This window comes from Clytia hemisphaerica, unplaced genomic scaffold (assembly GCF_902728285.1).
Source record: "Clytia hemisphaerica strain Z4C2 unplaced genomic scaffold, Clytia hemisphaerica genome assembly, whole genome shotgun sequence".
Classification (NCBI taxonomy): Eukaryota; Metazoa; Cnidaria; class Hydrozoa; order Leptothecata; family Clytiidae; genus Clytia; species Clytia hemisphaerica.
The window spans coordinates 353,754-372,610 of NW_027104613.1; the positions used below are offsets into that span (position 1 = coordinate 353,754).

The 18,857-nt window shown below is 35.1% G+C and overlaps 1 protein-coding gene across 1 annotated transcript; it reads left to right on the top strand.

Moving 5' to 3' along the window:
* Positions 1-10,171: 10,171 nt before the first annotated feature.
* Positions 10,172-17,432, top strand: LOC136824333 (zinc finger protein 271-like). Its single transcript, XM_067080486.1, has 7 exons — positions 10,172-10,479; positions 11,093-11,161; positions 11,768-12,334; positions 12,794-13,075; positions 13,480-13,633; positions 13,958-14,175; positions 14,737-17,432. Exons 1-7 carry the CDS (start codon positions 10,209-10,211, stop codon positions 16,473-16,475), a joined length of 3,300 nt encoding a protein of 1,099 aa, XP_066936587.1. The 5' UTR covers positions 10,172-10,208; the 3' UTR covers positions 16,476-17,432.
* The last annotated feature ends 1,425 nt before the right edge of the window (positions 17,433-18,857 follow it).

The following is an 18,857-nucleotide window of genomic DNA, read 5'->3' on the forward strand; positions in this document are numbered from 1 at the left end:
CGCAGAGCAGAAATTTTTTCATCTTTACAGGATCGATTCTCAACAACAAAATACATCTTTTGGTCTTTGGGTTTGTTTCTGACATTTTTTCTTCAAAGAATATCGATCACTTTCCTTTTCCCCTTGAGCGCGCGAGAAAAAAATGACTAGCTCCTTTTCGTGCGGGCGAATAAAGATGAGGCGGCAATCTTGCACTGAGGGTGCTACTTAGTTTCCGCCCTATTTTACGCCCACGATAGAATGGTCCAAACACGGGGGTAGTCCAAATGATAAACTATGTCGTTCTGTAAGTGTTTATTTTCTGAGAGATACAAATAGTATATTTGAATATTATCAACTTAATTATTAAAGTATTTTTGAGTGCAAATTTAAATATACGGTTAAATAAAAAACGAATGATAACAGTTCTGTTTATTCCTCAAACCCCCGGGAAAAGTTTTTTTGCTGACTTAGCTATTTTACAAATCTCGGAAAAGAACTCCCATAGGAATTCCGATACCTAACCCGATTGGTTAATTTCGGAACGGCTTCAAGAAAGTCATAGTGGCAGATAATTTTAAAAGTTTCTGAGGGAATGTGTGTAATTTATCGATGTTGATGGATTGTTGATTCTTTAAAGAAAAAAGATAACAGGTATAGCTTTTTCTAATCCTTGAATATCGAGGTTCCAGCTACACTGAAATAGAGAAATTTTGGTACAAACTCGAATAATTCCTACCACGTGACTGCATAAATTAGGAAATGTAGCAATACGAGGCACCCTCGCATCTTTGAAAAAAAAAAAAAAAAAAATGCGGCAAAGGGAGCCTTGACCTATGGCTAAATCTTCATGATGCACCGACAAGCACGGAGACTTAGAAATTTTTTTGAAACTTTTCAATACTTTACCCCGGTTCGAACCTACATGTTTCCGATTACGAAACACGCAGTATATACCACTGTTATCTGGTACCAGATGTGGAAATATGCTACGACACGCTTTGCTCTGAAGGTCGGGCCCGCTCCCTTTAGAGCTTTAGCGTGGGCGGCCGCCAATACGCCATCGGAATATCAGATAAATACCACTGGGCCACAACGGCTGCTGATTTTCCGAAATTCAAGGTTATTTATAGAATGACATATATAGTATATACGGGTGAACAGACCTCACGAGTTAGGCTAACTGTTATGATCGCCATTCTTCCAGGAAGACTCCACACACGGGTGCACCACCGGGAGGGTGCACAGCCGTCTGGGTGCATGTTAGGGATGAGCAGCAGGCTGGCTTCGCCAGCCTGCTGCCTATCCCTAACAAAACGCTACGCTCGCCTGTGCGCTACGCGCACAATATTTTGCCCGCGCGCACCCGCGCGGTGTACTTGCAAGGCCGGTGCATCATGAATATTTAGCCACTGGTGAGCCTTGGAGATAGGTCGACAGGTCAGGTACTTCAGCTTCAATATTTTTATTTATGTTTTGCAAATTTAAAGTAGAATTACTTTATGTTTATCATCTCGAACTTTTTTTTTTGTACTAATGACAGTTTGACAATCAAAGGGGTAGAGAGGAATCATCCTTGTACAAAATTTGAGCTTGTTTTTACTCTCACTGAAAGACATATAGACCTTTTTTCAAAGAGGACGTCCTGTTGAATAATTATGTAGTCCAGCCATAAAAACAATGATAGAGCCATGCATAATTACTGTATCATGCATATTGTAATAATTATGCATGGTTTTATCATTGTTTTTCTGCTGGACTACATAATTATTCAACAGGGTGGCCTCTTTGAAAAAAGGTCTATTTTCATCTCGAACCTTTCGTACTTCTGGCTTATAATTGACGCGGGTTTTCAGGTCACGATATTCAACTTCCCTGTAGATAGGATGAGGGAAGGCATAAAATAGATCATCAAATTTGTATCTCGTGGCGTTGATCAATATAACGTCGTTGCTGCGAACGCCTGCCTTGAATAAATAGATGGCTAGTACATATGTCAGGATGAGATTTCCGATCATCTTTAATGTTACGTTTTCGTTGTAACTTATCCAATTTAGGAAACCAATCGGGGTTTTAGCTGCAGGGTTGGTTGATTTGAATAGACGAACGAGCTCTAGGGTTGTCCCGACCAAGAGTACTTGAATAGCTTGCCAAGATTTATGCGTATCTTTTGAATCAACAAAAACTTGATAAGCCGCCTGCGAATTGAAGTTAAGGACATCTTTGGCAAGTGGCTCCAAGATTATTTCGTCGAGTATCTTTAAAATGGTTTTTTGTTGATTCATGTGCAGATGTCCTAGGCCAGGGGTCATTGCAGCAAAATCAAACTTTGTGTTCTTCGATATAATCCGCTCAGAGAGACAATACGGAGGTCCATCACAACCCAAAAAAACCCATTCTCGTTGTTTGCCGATTCCTGAAAAAAAAAATTAAAGATAACAAGTGAATCGATAATAGCTATCTTTTAGGCTGGACATATTAAACACGTTTAGATGAACCGGTAGGCCAAATAAAAACATTCGGGAAAACCATTGGGAAGCAAAAATCACGGAATCTGATGTATACAAAGAAGCCCCTTTATTTCGTCAAAATGAATTAGAACTAAAGAATTTAAATATATACCAGCAATGATTTTCAATTCTGAAAGTATCGATTCTATATTTTTGTAGCTGTTGGGGTTCAACATAATCGAATCGACCATTTTGATTTCGGGATTGTTTTCGTTATTTTTCGACGTTACAAAGCTGTTTATGTCGGCTGACAATTTAACTTTCGGAGATTTGCTGTTTGAGGGTTTTACGATGTTCTCACTTCCGCATGTACATTTACGTTTAAGGTTGACGTATGTTTTTCCACAATCAAGACATTCACGCTTCGTGTCCATTTTCTGGGAATAAATGAAATAAAAATTTCACAGCGTAATAATAGGTACAAAAGTAGAATCGTAACAAAATGGTGACAAAAATAGTAACGCAATGTAAAAAGATTTCGGCCTATATTGAAAAGCTTAGTTACCTTAATATTATCGTCAATGCTTTTGTCATATCTATCACCAACGTCGATCAAGTCGAAAATAGATTTCACGAATTCATACCGAAACTTTCGAAAATTTGAAGAAGCTTTTTCGATTTCCGCATTCATTGCCTTGTGGGAATTCTTCACGTCGAATAATCGAATCGGTTTTAAGTCAGGTCTTCTTTGAAGGTCATTGTCATCGGTTTTTAAAGAAATTTGAATGCCGGTTGTAATCACGTCAGCTGTTTTAGTTTTGTGAATACTAATACGATAGTTTTTTATTATATATTTTCCAATGTTATCAAAGTAGAGATCAATTGGTCGACCCATGATTTGAAGTGGTATTGCACCTTTCTCATTAATCCAACTTCGATAAGTGGGATAGCTTCCTCCAGGGGTTGTTTTTCCATTGACAACAGAAACGACTTTTGAGCCTGAAATGGCTGACTGAAGTAAGTTTTCAATGAAAGAAAATGGCAGTACAAGTGTCAGATTTCTTAAATGATAAATACATTCAATTGTATTCACAAATGCAAATTTTTGCCGTGCTGACGCGTCGAGAACGTTCAGTCCGGTGGCACCACACAAGAATAACACGAGAAATCTGTTTCTATCTAAAATATACTGTTCGACATTTTGTTCTGTTAAAAATTTAGAATTCTTGTAGAGTTTTGATATTAACATACCGTCTTCGTATATTGCTTTATTGAGAATCTTATTTCCCAAAAGATATAGTAACGACGACCAGAGAGATTCGTTTCCTTCCAAGAGGTTGTCTGACGAGTGATTCATCAAAACATTGATCATTTGCAAAAGTGCATCACGAATTGAAAAATTTGAGGAACTAATTGGGTATGAACCATCTGGGGTTTCGATAGGTTGGACTGTTGGTGAAGTCGAATTCAACGCTTGTTCAGTGGGTGGGTTTATTGGTGGGATGAAATTTGAAAGTGGTTCGACGGACTTGTCTGTTCGGGTGAACGCAGAGGATATAGGGCAAAGTCGTTTGCCGTATCGCCCGTAACATGTGGCGCACAAGAAATTTGCCCTCTCTGGTAGCAGGTTTTGTTTTTTCAACTCGTCTATAATGACGGGCCGGAACACTCGCGAGGTCTCAATATGCCATGCCTTTTCTGATGATACCGTTTTGTCGTGAACAATACACTTACACTCTTTTGAAAAGTCACTTTCTGATGCACAACTTCTCCGCTTCATTGTTATGTTATTATGATGGAAATGAAGTGTTCTGATGTATTATAACAAGTTTTAAGTATTTATTTTACCGCAATTGCGGTATATGAAAAGTTCGTTATACCGCAATTGCGGTACTTATTTGAAATGGAAAATAGATACCGCAATTGCGGTAAAAAGATTCCCCGATGAAAATTCCACTACCGCAATTGCAGTATACCGCAATTGAGGGATTTCCCTGACTGTTGTAACAACATTTTACCGCCGTCAACAACAGTGTGTAGCTGGAACCTCGATATTCCAGGATTAGAAAATTATCTGCCGTTATGACTTTCTTGAAGTGGTTCCGAAATTAACCAATCAGGTTAAGGTATCGGAATTCCTATGGGAGTTCTTTTCCGAGATTTATAAAATAGCTAAGTTGGCAAAAAAACTTTTCCGGGGGTTTGAGGAATAAATAGAACTGTTATATATCATTTGTTTTTTATTTAACCATATATTTAAATTTGCGCTCAAAAATACTTAGATGAATAAGTTGGTAATATTCAATATACTATTCGTAATAAATATTCAATATACTACACGTTTTTTTTATTATTAGAACCCAGTTTGTAAGAACATTTAGGCTGAAATTTGGCAAAAATTTAAGAACATTATAAGAACATGTCCAGCCTGAGAATCGAATAGTTTGACGAAATTCGCTTAAAAATCTTTAGATTTCTTAAGGAATTTTGTGCAATTATTACTGTAATTATTCCTCTCATCTAAAAATAATAGCAAATTTACTCGATTTTTAACCCAATATCGACATTCAAAGGTTTAGATTTTAAGCAAATCAATTCAAGAACGTCTATAAGAACATTTCAGGCTGAAAATTGATGAGAAAATAGGCACATCCAGCCTCAGCTAAAATTAAGACGTTCTAATAAATAAAAAAACGTGTATTCTCAGAAAAAAAAACACTTACATAGTTTATCACTTGGAATACCCCCGTTGTTGGACCATTCTAAAGTGGGCGCAAAATAGGGCGGAAACTAAGTAGCACCCTCGGTGCAAGATTCCCGCCTCATCTTTATTCACCCGCGTGAAAATGCGAGCTAATCATTTTCTTCTCGCACGCTCAAGGGGAAAAGGAAAGTGATCAATAAAAAATGTCAGAAACAAACCCAAAGACCAATGGATGTATTTTGTTGTTGAGAATCGATCCTGTGAAGATGAAAAAATTTCTGCTATGCGTTTTTTTCGGAATGCTAAAAAACTCTAATTTCGACAGCTGGGGGGATCTCAATTGAAAAAGAAGACACTACATTGGGCAATTCCAAAAAAAAAATTGTGCAGAGGTATTGACGAACTTTTTTCACTAACTCCCCTGGAAATTTTGGATAACAAACTATCCCCTCGAAATTAGGAGTCGACACCCCTGGAAAGTGAAATTTTGTGAAAAAGGGCCTGGAAAGTGACTATTGAAACCTTTAATAACCCTCTTGGAAAATCTGAAAATGACCAAAAACCCCTTGGAAAATCAAGGTTCAGACCCTCTGGATAAGTTCGTCGATACCCCTGTGTGGTTTAAAAATGGAATAGCCCATTGCCACGCTTTTCGATGAACAAAACTTAAAAAATAAAACAAAAAATGGACAACAAGAAAATATTTACAAAAATAGACAGGTTAGTAAAACGCTAAAGTATCATCTCGGAGGAGAGTTATAGTATTACCTGCGAGTGCAGCTCTAATTTTTTCTTTCAAAAGATCGTTTGCGCACTGGTTCCTCGTTCGCACACTGGGTCCAAATTATTCCAACAAGAAGCTTTCAAATAAAGTGAAAACAAACTGAAAGAAGGACTTCAAGCTTGTCTAAGAGATGGTCAAAAAGGATTTATGTAAAAACCAAAAGTAGGTGAAAAAATTGAAAAATAAGGTTGCCGTTCGTGCACTGGGCACCCCCCTTCTAGTTCACAAAATTGTTAAGATAAAATGACATACTTTTTAACAACTTTTTTCAACGTCATTTTTTTGAAGCATCTTCGTAGGAGAATGTGTCTTTCTATAAGGAATTTTAACACTTCATGGCAGATTAAAAAGACAATCAGAAAACGAAAGCTTCTTTGTTTTTCATTTTCGCATTTATAGGGAAGAATGAAATTTTCAGAAGATGCTTTATTTGATATGAGGATTCCCATTTCCGCAAAATTGTGATTCCCCAACGTTGCAAAATGGTGGCTATGGGTAATTCCTTTGTTCTTTTGCTATTTTCTTTTGTTCCATGTGATTGATGTAAAGATGCTTCACAAATTAAAGTACTTCCACTAACTTTTGGGTTTTGTCTTAAGATACAAAAAATCTTGTATTTACTAGCTACCAAACTGCCTAACTTTTCGAAGCTCATTTTTAAACTACCCGCCAAAGTTAGTCCCCCTGGTCTTTTTTTTACAACATCTTCTGTTTCTGATGTCTTCTGATAGAAAAATGGCAGTGGAATTTTAGTGCAGGAATTGGAATTTTACTCAGAGCAATGGTATAATGTGATAGGGGATACCTAGGCTGTCAGTTCATTGTGGGATCTTGAGGCGAACCCGAAAAAAATTTTTGTTTCCGGTCCACCGGCCGGGTGAAAATTTATTTCGTCGTCACCCGGCCGCATTTTTTTTCGTACATCATCGTTAGGGTTAGGGTTAGTTTGTTTGTTTGAAAAACTTTTGTGAATCAGTTTTTGAGGCGTGTGATTTATCGCACGTGATATTTTATATTCTACTGTAAAATGCACGCCTGGAAATCATCACTTGGAATGAAGGTTTTATCCTGATCATTGTTATAGAAATGAAATATATTCATCTCAAACTAAATCCTGCATTGTTTTTGTTAATTCTTGCTTGCAACTCAACTTTTAAGAATGTTTTTTTTAATATACAACTTGGTTTTTATAAAAGAATCATGCTGATTTGTGAATAAAATAAATAGAAACATTCACAAAGTGAGGATTTAAAAAATTGGGGAAATGTTTCTCTCACTCTACTTTTTTTTCAAAAAGGTTCACTATATAATCACAGTTTGGAGCCTTTAGCAATTGAAGATAAATATTCAAAATGAAAGAGAGTATCCAGTTCTTAGAGATATTGTAACACAATTGAAAATATAAACGATGAAAATTAAGTATTTGAATAATCACACGCCTAGACCACTATAAATCAAAATCTAGGCGTGCGATGATCACACGTGAATTTTTCTTATGCCGAAGCCTGTAGCGGTGTCAAGTTACTACAGATTTAAGGTAAAGAAGACCATGGTGTAATTTAAGATTTACGATTCGCGATCCGTGCATAAAATATGTTAATTCATGCGTTATTATGCAAATTATGATTAAATATTTAGGCAATTTACAAACTTTCATTTGCTGAAACTCAATTATTTTTGAAAACATCATTTATGTAAAATTATACAAATTATATTAAAATAAAAGAAAGTGAAAACCACGTGCATTCACCTTCTGTACTCTCTCTCTTTTTCATAACTTGAATCAATAGGGGAATTGTTTACCGAAAGAAAATTCTTTCTCATAATAGAACACCAGTTTTTTGCTTCGTACATTACGGTCTGCAAAACATATTGTTTGCCAATATATTCTTTTATTTGCTTTAAGAAAGAAATTCCTATATTTGATTATGAGAGAAAATATTTCTTGTGCATTATGTATGTTCACAAGATAGCTTCCATTATCAACATTATGATTATGTAAGTTAGTTTTTTCATAATTTTACGGTCGTAATTATTCGTAGTTCCATTACTTACTCATTTCTTTTTTGTTGCATAAATTTACCGTGGTAAACAAAAGCGAGAAAAGATTATGCCATTGTTTTAGAATTATGTTATTTAATTTAAGTTTTATGATAATTATTAGGAATAATCAGCATACTTTATGCATGGATCGCGCATAGTGAATCGTAAATCGTTAGATCATGCATCTTAAATTACACCAACCCTTCTACGAGTGCTTTAAAAAATCGAGTTTTGGGATCGAAATTTAGCAAAAAAAATTTTTGCGGCCGGCCGGGTGAGTGTTTTTTTCGTCACCCGGTGGACCGGAAACAAAAATATTTTTAGGGTTCGCCTGAGCTTGATTTTTTCTAAAAAATTGCAGTGGCCGTATTGAACAAAAGGAATAGCCAAAGATCAATGAAATTTACGTTAATTTTTTAAAATGAAAATTAAATTGATAACAAGTTATTGGGCTTTGAAAGATTGTAAATATGAGTGGCGGCCTTTCATGAGCTAAATCTTGATGAAGAAAATTGAGCCAAGGCCAACCTTGAAAAATAATTTGAAGATCAACTTTACAAGAAAAAGATTTGCGGGGGGAAGGGAAATATTTTGCAAATAATTTGAAGATCAACTTTTCAAGAAAAAGATTTGCGGGGGGGAGGAACCCACCTAGATCTGCACACCGCTGGATAGGCTATTTCCTAGAAATCAAACCTCAAACACTGACCCATCTACATGTGCGGAATTATTTTTACTTTAGTGTATAAATAAGGCCTTAATTAAAAATCAAAGCGCTATCTCAGGAATTGAATGACAGGATTTGGTTGGTTGATATTTTGGCTGCTGCACATTCGCAATCGGTCATTTTGTCTCATTTTAAGTTTTCAAGTTTTAATTAATTATCTTGGGAACTTGAACTTGATTCAGGTAACTTTCATCCTTGTTGTTGCAAATACTGTAGAAAGCTTCATTTCCTAGTGTGACTGTCTTGTAGAAGAAAGGTTAAATTTGCTTCTCTTGAAAATTAAAAATAATCATATTCACTCATCTCTTAGAACAAGAGCAAGCTTCAAAAAACCATAACATTAAGCATAAACTCAAGCTGAAAAATCACCAAAAATAATCCTTATTTGGCTGATGGTAAATTATTCTCCTGGGAATAGAGCTGCCAAATGATCAAATCAAAACATTGATCTGAACCCCCTGATTTACAGCCGCTTTTTCTAGCGTGTTGGACTTGACCTTATACATCAAAACGGGGGTTTTAATATTTTCTTGCACAGGAAAGTATGTCATAATTACTGCTTTCAGTCTGCGTGTTATGAAAGTTTGATGTATGTACTCCGTCTTCATGGAATTTTTTAATGTCATGAAAACAGAATATGCTATGTCTTTAAGAACAAATTTCTGAAAGGCTTTTGTTGTTCTGTGGCTATTTCTTTTTGGATTAAGAAATTACGATTGTGTGCCCTGCTGACAATGTTGGGGGAACTTCGATATTCCAGGATTATGATTTTCTCAATTTTTTAGTAGTTTTTGCTTAGTTAACCCAAATCTGGCACCCTCTTTATCTTAAGGAAGATCAAAATTAGATTTTTTCAGCATTTCAAAAAACGCATTGCCAAAATTTTTTCATCTAAATTTTCAAATAAAACTTTTGGTCAATGGGTTTTTTTCTGAGGTTATTCCTTTGAAAAATATATATAGATCACTTTCTTTTTCCCCTTTGAGCACGCAAGAAAAAATGATTATCTTGCATTCTCATTCCCGCACGGGTGAATGAAAGATAAGGCGCTTCCTCCTTATTTGAAGATTGGTGTAATGTGACTTGTTTTGAGAATTTCTTGCGTGGTTCTTTTGTCAAATTTGTCCGCAGTAATGGAGTTGAGAGTCTTCAAGGACTGAGCAGTCTTTCAATACTTTCATAGTTTTCAAAATTTTCATTTTTATGGAACAAATTTATTAGATTAATTAAGATTAATTTTTGACCTTTTTTCTCGTAATCATATCTTTTCGATAACCTCTTCTAGAAAGTCAAACACATTATAGGAAAATTGAATTTCAAACAGGACATAAGATTTTGGACATGACTTTTCTAGAACCAATCAATCAATCCAATTAATCCAATTTAATGACTCCTTAATTTGTAAAGATTTTAGCTTGAGGTAATTTCAAATTTCTTCCTTGAAAAGGAACAATTCATGAAAATGTTCAATTATGTATTAATGATTTTCAGAAACATTACAATAATTGACGCAGCCAATAAATGGATAAACAAACACTTGTTTTGGAACATGATGCAGAATTAGCACGTAAGAGCTCACAGAATGCCATAATGATGGAAGTTACAGGGTCTGATGAAGAAACGGATAAAGATCTCACAATTCAACAAATGGAATTTGAAAATGAGAAAAGTGAAAATATAAAAGTGAATCAAGAAACAGAAGAAACATGCCATCATAATGCTGAAAATAAAGATTCAGATGAACAAAGTCATATGACAACTGTTGAGGATATCATTGACAAGAAAATTGAAGGTTTGAAAAAAAAATGAAATTGAATTTTATTAACTACCTTAAGGGAACTAATCTTCACATTCTACACGAAAATTAGTTTTTCGAAATGCAATTTTTACTAAAAATTCTCAAAAACCCCTAGGAATATGAGAGAATTTCGCCAAGAAGTGGGTGTCAATTGCAAAAATTAGTTCCGGAAAATGCGCCAATTTAATACCCTCACATTGCGAAAATAATTTCAGCAAAAATTAGTATCCTTAAAGTCTTAAAGTCTTTTCACAATAAAGTATAATGCTCTTTTTGTTTATCATCTATAAACCATATTAATTAGACTTTCCATTCATTGATTGGCTTTCCATTCATTGATTGAGTTAGTGAACACTCGTTGTGGACAGACTTAAGTAGTCTAATAAAAGACTACTGGAAGTTTGTCTAATGTCGACATCGTCCATCTTCTGTCATCTTGCTTTAGAGATAGGAATTTCAATATTTTGCTACGAGTAGTGCATCTACCTCAAAGAGCTGCATTTGAAATCTAATCTTTGGACTGTTTTATGCACAGTTTGGGACTCTTCAAATTAAGCTTAAAAATAATTCTTAATCACAAATTATTTTTAATATGATTTCTTTATAGATTCTCATATATTTGTTTCTGACGAGGTTGACATGCAGATAGAAAGTGGAAGAGGGAAGCCACAAGCAAGTAAGTGTTTAGCAATTGCTGCATTTCCAATCTGAACCCGGTCATTCAATTCATGAATAAATACTAGCCAAGGCTGCTGGCTATGAATGTAATTGGATTGATAAAAGCTGCAACTGAAAATCTTGGTGTATATAAACCTGTATAAAACATTATTGTCAACATGAGGAAATTTAGCAATCTGATTGGCTAAAAACGCATAGATAAACAGAGATAAATGCTGTTTTTCATTTCATATTGTACTGCACAAATACAAGACCACATTCAAAAAAGGGGTCTGGTATACGAGAGACTATTTTATACTTTTTTGTTTCATCTCATGCCTAATTTATTCTCAGAAACGTCTTCATTTTCCTCTCAAAGCAGCCTAATAAATATGACGAAAATTCTGAACTCGAAAAATATATCCCATATTCAAACTTCTTTTTTTGAAAGAAGTCCTTATTTGCAAAATGCAAATGTTCTGGTTCAAGTGATGACTATCTTCAGGAAAGCGAAAACACCAAATTGAAAGCCTAGCCTTTTCCAATTTTCTAGTGGCTGCAATTACCAACGAATTTAGCCAGAACTTTCCAATGAAAATTCAACATGATGTTTTTATGTTTTCAGATCATTCAGCAGAACACCAAGACTTTGAAGCTCAAATAAATGAAGAAATAGTGGACCAAGAAATGTCAGAAGAGGAGCTAAACAAAGAAAATGATCGTATTGTTATTGAAGCAATTGTACGTGAAGATGAGGAACTTGCAATTAAAAGATACCAAGATGTTGACAGAATTGACGGGGAACGACATGGAGATTGTACCAGTAAAGGGAATCATATAGCTGAAGAAAATGATGATTCAGGGGACATTGAGCTAGAACCAAATCTTCTTAATAAAAGCGAATGTGAATATGTAAAAAAGATGAACTCTAAAGGTGTAACTGATACAGATACCGATCAGCAGAATGAGACATTTAAAGAGAAATCAACAGGAGCAGATAAACCAGTTGAAGTTAACAAGGCTGTAGCATCTTTGATTCAAATTGAAGAGGAGAGTTTAAGAGAAGAAGAACAGGCATTTGATGGTGGTGATGGTGGGGTAGAAGAAGAGGGGCAAGACATCGTTGTGATGGTGGGGCTCCCAAATGAACATTCTGAGTCAAATGAAGAAAAAGAGATAACCACGCGCTCAGGTATGAATCAATTGTGTTTCTGAGTAGTTTATTAAGACCAGTAAGACTTATAAATTGAATTTGTGAATTGTTGTCTTTGTAATTTCACCCACTTTTCACAGACCCACTGTGACTGGGAATATCAATCCCCATCGAGTTTTGGCTGTTATTTTTACCCCCGTTGGCTGAAAGAATTCTACCTGATCTGAAAGCATTTTGTTGCATCAGATAAAATTTGGTTTTATTCATACTGTGATGTAATACCTTAAACCTGGGTGTTGAAAAATTATCGCAAAAGATTTATCTATTGGCAAAAAGTTACAGTTCATCCTGGTTCATCGTGTTGATATAATATTAAAATAATTTTAAGACATTCCCCAAATCAATAAAAATGTAATTTTCAGATTTTTCTATTTTCTAAAATTGACAAGAATCCTTTTTGGCAAGTGAATGACCAATAAAGTCTTATTTTTCAATTAGGGACCTATTCTGCTGCAAAGACTCTCAACCAATGTCTCGTGTGCAACAAAACATTCAATACAATCGGTGGTTTGCATAAACATCTTCGAACACACAAAAACAACAAAGAGAATGAATGCAAAAAATGTGGTAAATTGTTCACAGATCCTTCATATTTAGAGAGACACGAATGCATGAAACTCTCTACTGAGGAGCCTTCTGAGAAACCGTATAGTTGCACAGAATGTGGTAAGAACTATAAACAACAGTATCTCCTGAAAAGACACATGTGCTCTCACACTGGTACGTAGTATGATGTTCTTTAATTTTATTTACACCCTTTTCCTATAAGAACATCCAAAACCTTTGAAGATCGAATGTTCTTAACTTACTGAGTTTCAAGCCTTAAAACGTTCTTAACATGTTCTTATTTTCAACATTTTTTTAGCATTTTTACCTATTTCCTAAGAAATCAAATGTTTTAGAGTCTAATTTGTTCTTGATATTTTAGTCATCGAAACCTTATGCTTTTATATAGTTTGTTCTTATAGAAAAAACGTGCATGCGTGTATATGTAAGTTTAAAGGAACATAATATCTTCTGATAACTCTCTGGAATAAAATATTTAGTTTTTTAGATTCTTTATTACCTTTTCAGCAGATACCATTCATGAATTTGACTAACAAAATGTTTGCATAAATCTTTAGGTGAAAAGCCATACAAATGTGGACTTTGTGAAAGAGAATTTGGGTGTAATAGTGATTTACAAAAACACCTGATGATCCACACCGGTGAAAAACCTTTCAGATGTGATATTTGTGACAAGGCTTTTACCAGGAAGAACGATCTCCACAGACACAAGTAAGTTATAAATACAATGTGTCCATTTTTATTTCTGCTTTCTTTATGACAAATTTACACTTGAAGCAATCTGTACATTCGAGGTGTGCTACACACATGTCTCTATACATGCACGCTTTGTTGTTTTTATGATTTCTTTTTAAAACTGCAATGTTTTTAAAAGCTCAGTATTTTTTTCGCAGCAATTCAAATATTAAAAAAGCCAGACTTTCACTATAAAAAGTCAGGTCTGAATTGCTATAAAAAAGTATTAACGAGCTTGCATAGACCAATGCAGCTTTTTGGTTTGACTTGGCTTAAATTATATCTTTTATCCATTTTCAGATTCATACACAGTGATGTTCGACCATTTGTCTGTGACATTTGCACTAAAGGTTTTAATCGAACCAGTGATTTACGGCGACACAAGCGTATCCATACTGGAGAGACACCGTACAAGTGTGATGAATGTGGTGAGGTGTTTTCACAGAAGACAAGCTTGAATGTTCACCAGAGACAACACACTGGTGAAAGACCGTTCAAGTGTAAAAAATGTGGCAAAAGTAGGATTTCTCACTTTTTCAAAGGCAATGAGTTTTGGTCATTCCAAATTTTAACTTGGGTTTCTTTCGCGATTTTTTCATTCTGGGCGTAGTAGTCAGTGTCATGGTATAAGCCTTGGCAGTCGCATTGTCTGTCAGCACCTTGATTCCTACCCTAGGACCCATCCCGAATACACTCGGAGAGCTCATATCTATCGATTCTTTCATTCTTGTAAAAATGGACGTAAAGCTAAAGGTATTTTTTTTCCCTGATATGAAAAATTGTAGTTTTTTAAAAGTGCACCAATGTTGTACTCTGTATCTTCCTTTGTACCGTAACTTGGTATAATGTCGACATCCCTCTTCTAATGCCGACACCCTTCTTTAGAGATAGGAATAGAAGAAATGTCGGAATTGCCTATGGAAACTATATTACTTTGCCTAGCGACCAGAGAGGAAAAATCTTTTATCTATCAGTGATTCTAACCTTACTAAATTCCTTTCTCTAAAAATTGGTGTCGGAATTAGAAGAGGGACGTCGACATTAGACCAACCTATGGTACCTGTTTCTTCAAATAAAAGGTTTCAGTGTTAATTGCAACTTGCGGCGTCATCTTCTTTCACACCACGGAGATGCTCCATTCAATTGCGAACAGTGTGGTAAAAGTTTCAACAACTCAAAAACATATGAAAAACATTTGAAACTGCACCAGGGTGAAGAGCTCTTCAATTGTGGGAAGTGTGAAATGGGGTTCAGCACTGAAGATGAATATAAGCAACATGAGTGTGCGGTGGATTTGGAAGAAAAGCCACACCAGTGCGACACATGCGGCAAAAGATTTAAAAAGTTGTCCGACTTGAAACGACACGTCCGGATACATACCGGTGAAAAACCGTATAAATGTAAGGATTGTGGTAAAATGTTCAGTCAATCAGGAACACTACAAGTTCACGGTCGCACAATACACAATTGGAAGGATTCGGAGAAATGCGATGTTTGTGGGAAAACATTTACCACAACTGAAGCTCTTAAAATACATATTTTAAAACATACAGACAAGAAACCATACAAGTGTAAGGTTTGCGAGAAAGATTTTGCACATTCAAGTGACTTGAAAAGACATTCTTTAATTCACACTGGTGAGCGTCCATACAAGTGTGACATCTGTGTTAAAGGTTTTGTCAGCTCCAGTGATTTACAACGACACCGTCGCACCCACACTGGTGAAAAACCATATAAATGTGACTTATGCCCAAAAGAGTTTTCACAGCTATACAATTTGAAGCTACATTCTCGAAGCCACGTGACAGACGAAGTCATCACATCTATTCCCAAGGGTGTAAAGCAACACCAATGCCATTTATGCGATAAGAAATTCCTACAACCAAGTAGTTTGAAAATACACTTACGTTCACACTCTGGTGAGAAACCCTACAATTGTCAGTTATGCGGGAAATTATTCAGTATTTCATGTAACCTCAAGAGACACTTGTTTACACACAGCGGTGAGAAGCCATTCGAATGTAGTATTTGTGCAAAGCGATTCAATGTTTTCACCAACCTACGTACACATTTCCGACTTCACACTGGTGAGAAACCCTATAAATGCAAAGATTGCACAAAAGCTTTTTCGGACATGAGTTCATTAAGAAAGCATCGTTGTTCTGAGAAAAACTTTTTTCAACCCTTACCACCATCCGTTCATGTGACTGTTAAAACTGATGAAGGGGAGACTGAGACAGAGAATGACGTCATTGAGGATGACGTCAAAATTGTGGCCATTATGAAAGATGGTGTCGTTCAATGGGTAGTGCAACCTAATCTTCTTGGACAAGGAAATTCAAGTGAAACCATGGATGATGAAGATTCTAATGATGAACAATCTAACATTGAAAACTCTTTTCAGCAAGGTGACTTACTATCCCAAGAGGAACCTTTTCCCACCGATGAGAATATTGCATTGTCTCCTCCAACAATGAGTAAACGTCCTTTAGAAAATAAGATCGTTAAGATTTTCCGTCAGAAGTCCGGTGTCCCTGCTCCAGTTAACCAAGTTGTTGTGGAGGACTGTGAAGAAAATGGAGAAACCAATTCTCAGCGTTCAAACCTACAAGACATAAGTCTTGCCGGAGATGATGATAGTGGATTTGATAACCAAGTACCTATCAGTATTATTGATATATTGAAAGGGAATTTACAACACGAAGTTATTAATTCATCATGTACAGGTCTCATAAATGATCAGACACAAGTGGTGGCTGGTGAAGGCATGGTTTACATTGAAGGAGTATGTTCCGAGAATATTTCTGAGGATTTATAACAGACTGAAATTTGACTTTGTAAAGCTATTCATGATGTGCACCATTGCAATATCTTCTAACATTACATCACAGACCCAATAGCTGATTGGATGTAAGTGACGTATTGACTGATTTTATGTCACTTACAACTAATCAGCTGTTTGACCTATGGTGTGGTATCGAAGATATTGTAGTGATGCATATCATGAATAAGGAAAGACAAATTCAATTTATTGCTCTACGGGAAAGCTTTTGGGAAAAAAAACTCGGATATGGTAAAAATATGGGTCAGTCGGTCGGTATAATAAAAATAAATTTCTTAAAGTATTGGATTGGAAGGTCGAGATTTAAAAGAATTTTGACGTTTTTAAGAAGTAGGCTATTTCGATGAGCGACTTTTTAAATTAGCCTAACTTATGGGATGAATTTACACTTTTTCAATTTCCTCTGCCAAAAGTCCATCCTCCAACTTTGCAAATTCAATATTGTTATTTTTGTCGATTTTGAAGAAGTAAAAAACAGGGTCGATCGGGCGCGTAGAACAATAAATTAACTCGGTTGTCGCCTCATAGTAATGTACTTTATTTTATCTTGAGTATCAGTTTGTGACCAATCGGTTTCGTAATCTAGTTTGGCTGTTCTAATTTCCACTTCATATTTTCCAAAAGTTATTTAAGGGATAATCAGATGGTTTGAGATATTTGCCTGCATAAACCTTCTACGATCCTGAGTAAAACCGCCAAATATAAATGTTTCGACTTTGGAAAATAGTTTGACAACAAATATCTCAAACCATCTGGTTACCCCTTTAAGTTTAATCAACATTTTTTACATAGAGTGTTTTCATACCGGGTGCGCCACAAAAAAGTTTCTCTCTTTAAAACTAATTTTCTCGAAATCTAAAAATGTTTTAAAAACCGTTCCTATTTCATTGGAAAGAAGAAAGATAAACTTAAATTTTGATGGGTCATTTATCAAATTCGATTCATTAGATCAAAAGTTATGCTCAATTAAATAAAAAAGTTACTTTCTGAAAGTGCTCAAAAGCGTTAATAATCGACATATCAAATTAAACAGAAGCATAATTACACGATACATCATTATCTTCGTTTCTGTCATTAAAAATGATAATTAGCTGTCTAAATGACCTTTTGTTATATAAAGGAGGGTTGATTTTCAATAAAAGGCAGAAAATTCGTCGAAAAAGGCAAAAATATCTGGTAAAATTCATAGAAATACATCAAATATGGGTTTCGAGATACATCCAGCCTTACATAGACTTTATCCAATCTAAAACCAAAAATCGGAAGAAAATTTTGGTAAAAGTAAATTTAAATGATTTTGATGAAGATTTTAAACCCTTTCGGCCTTTCAGTTTCGAAATTTATGTGTTTAATTACCGAAAAATGCTTTTAATCATGTAAAGGCTATTGCGATTGACAATTTTAATGTAAAAATTTGATAGGTCGATTTTCAACGTTTTCGAGCACTTTCTGAAAGTAACTTTTTTATTCAATTGAGGATAACTTTTGATCTAATGGACCGAATTTAATAAATGACCCATCCAAATTCAAGTTTATCATTCTTCTTTCCAATGAAATAGGAATGGTTCTTTTAAAATTTTTAGATTTCGAGAAAATTAGTTTTAAAGAGAGAAACTTTTTTGTGGCACACCCGGTATCATTTGACAATTTTAGCAATTTTCAGAAACTGGTTTCTCAAGAACGGTTTGTTGTTTGTTGATTCAATATATGTTTTTATTTGGTTTATAAAAATGAGTTTTTTCCACTTTAACAGCCAACCTTAGTAGTACACGTTTCTTTTTGTAAGAACATCCAACATTTTTGAAGTAATCTTGCATTTTCCTAACTTTTTGAGCTTTAAGCCTGAAAATGTTCTTAACATGTTCTTATTTTCACAATTTTTTTTGAGTATTTTTGTCTATTTTTCTAAGAAATTGGGTGTTTTGGAGTCTACAAAACCTTAAAATGTTCTTAACTGGTTCTTAATATTTTTTTTTTCTTGGGAAAAATGGGTACCGGATATGTGCGAGCCATAAGGGTCCTTTTTTTAAACCTTCGAAAGTCTCTCAAAGGGGCACAAAACGATAAATTTGCGATTAGGTCTCTGAAAGGGTCCTAAAATTACGAAATATAAAAAATAGACTCCAAGGGTCATAAAATCTGGCAATTTTGAGCTAAAAATTGGAAAAATAGTCTCTCAAAGGGTCGCAAAAACGTCGAAATTAAGTCTCTCAAAGGGTAGATTTTAGGACTTTCGCTCGAACATACCTGTCAGCTCCCAAACCTAGTACCCCCTCCCCGCACTTTGAAAAACCTCTTATAATATCATTCCCTCTAAAATCAAAGCAAGTTCATATACCCTTTTCATTTTATTTTCAA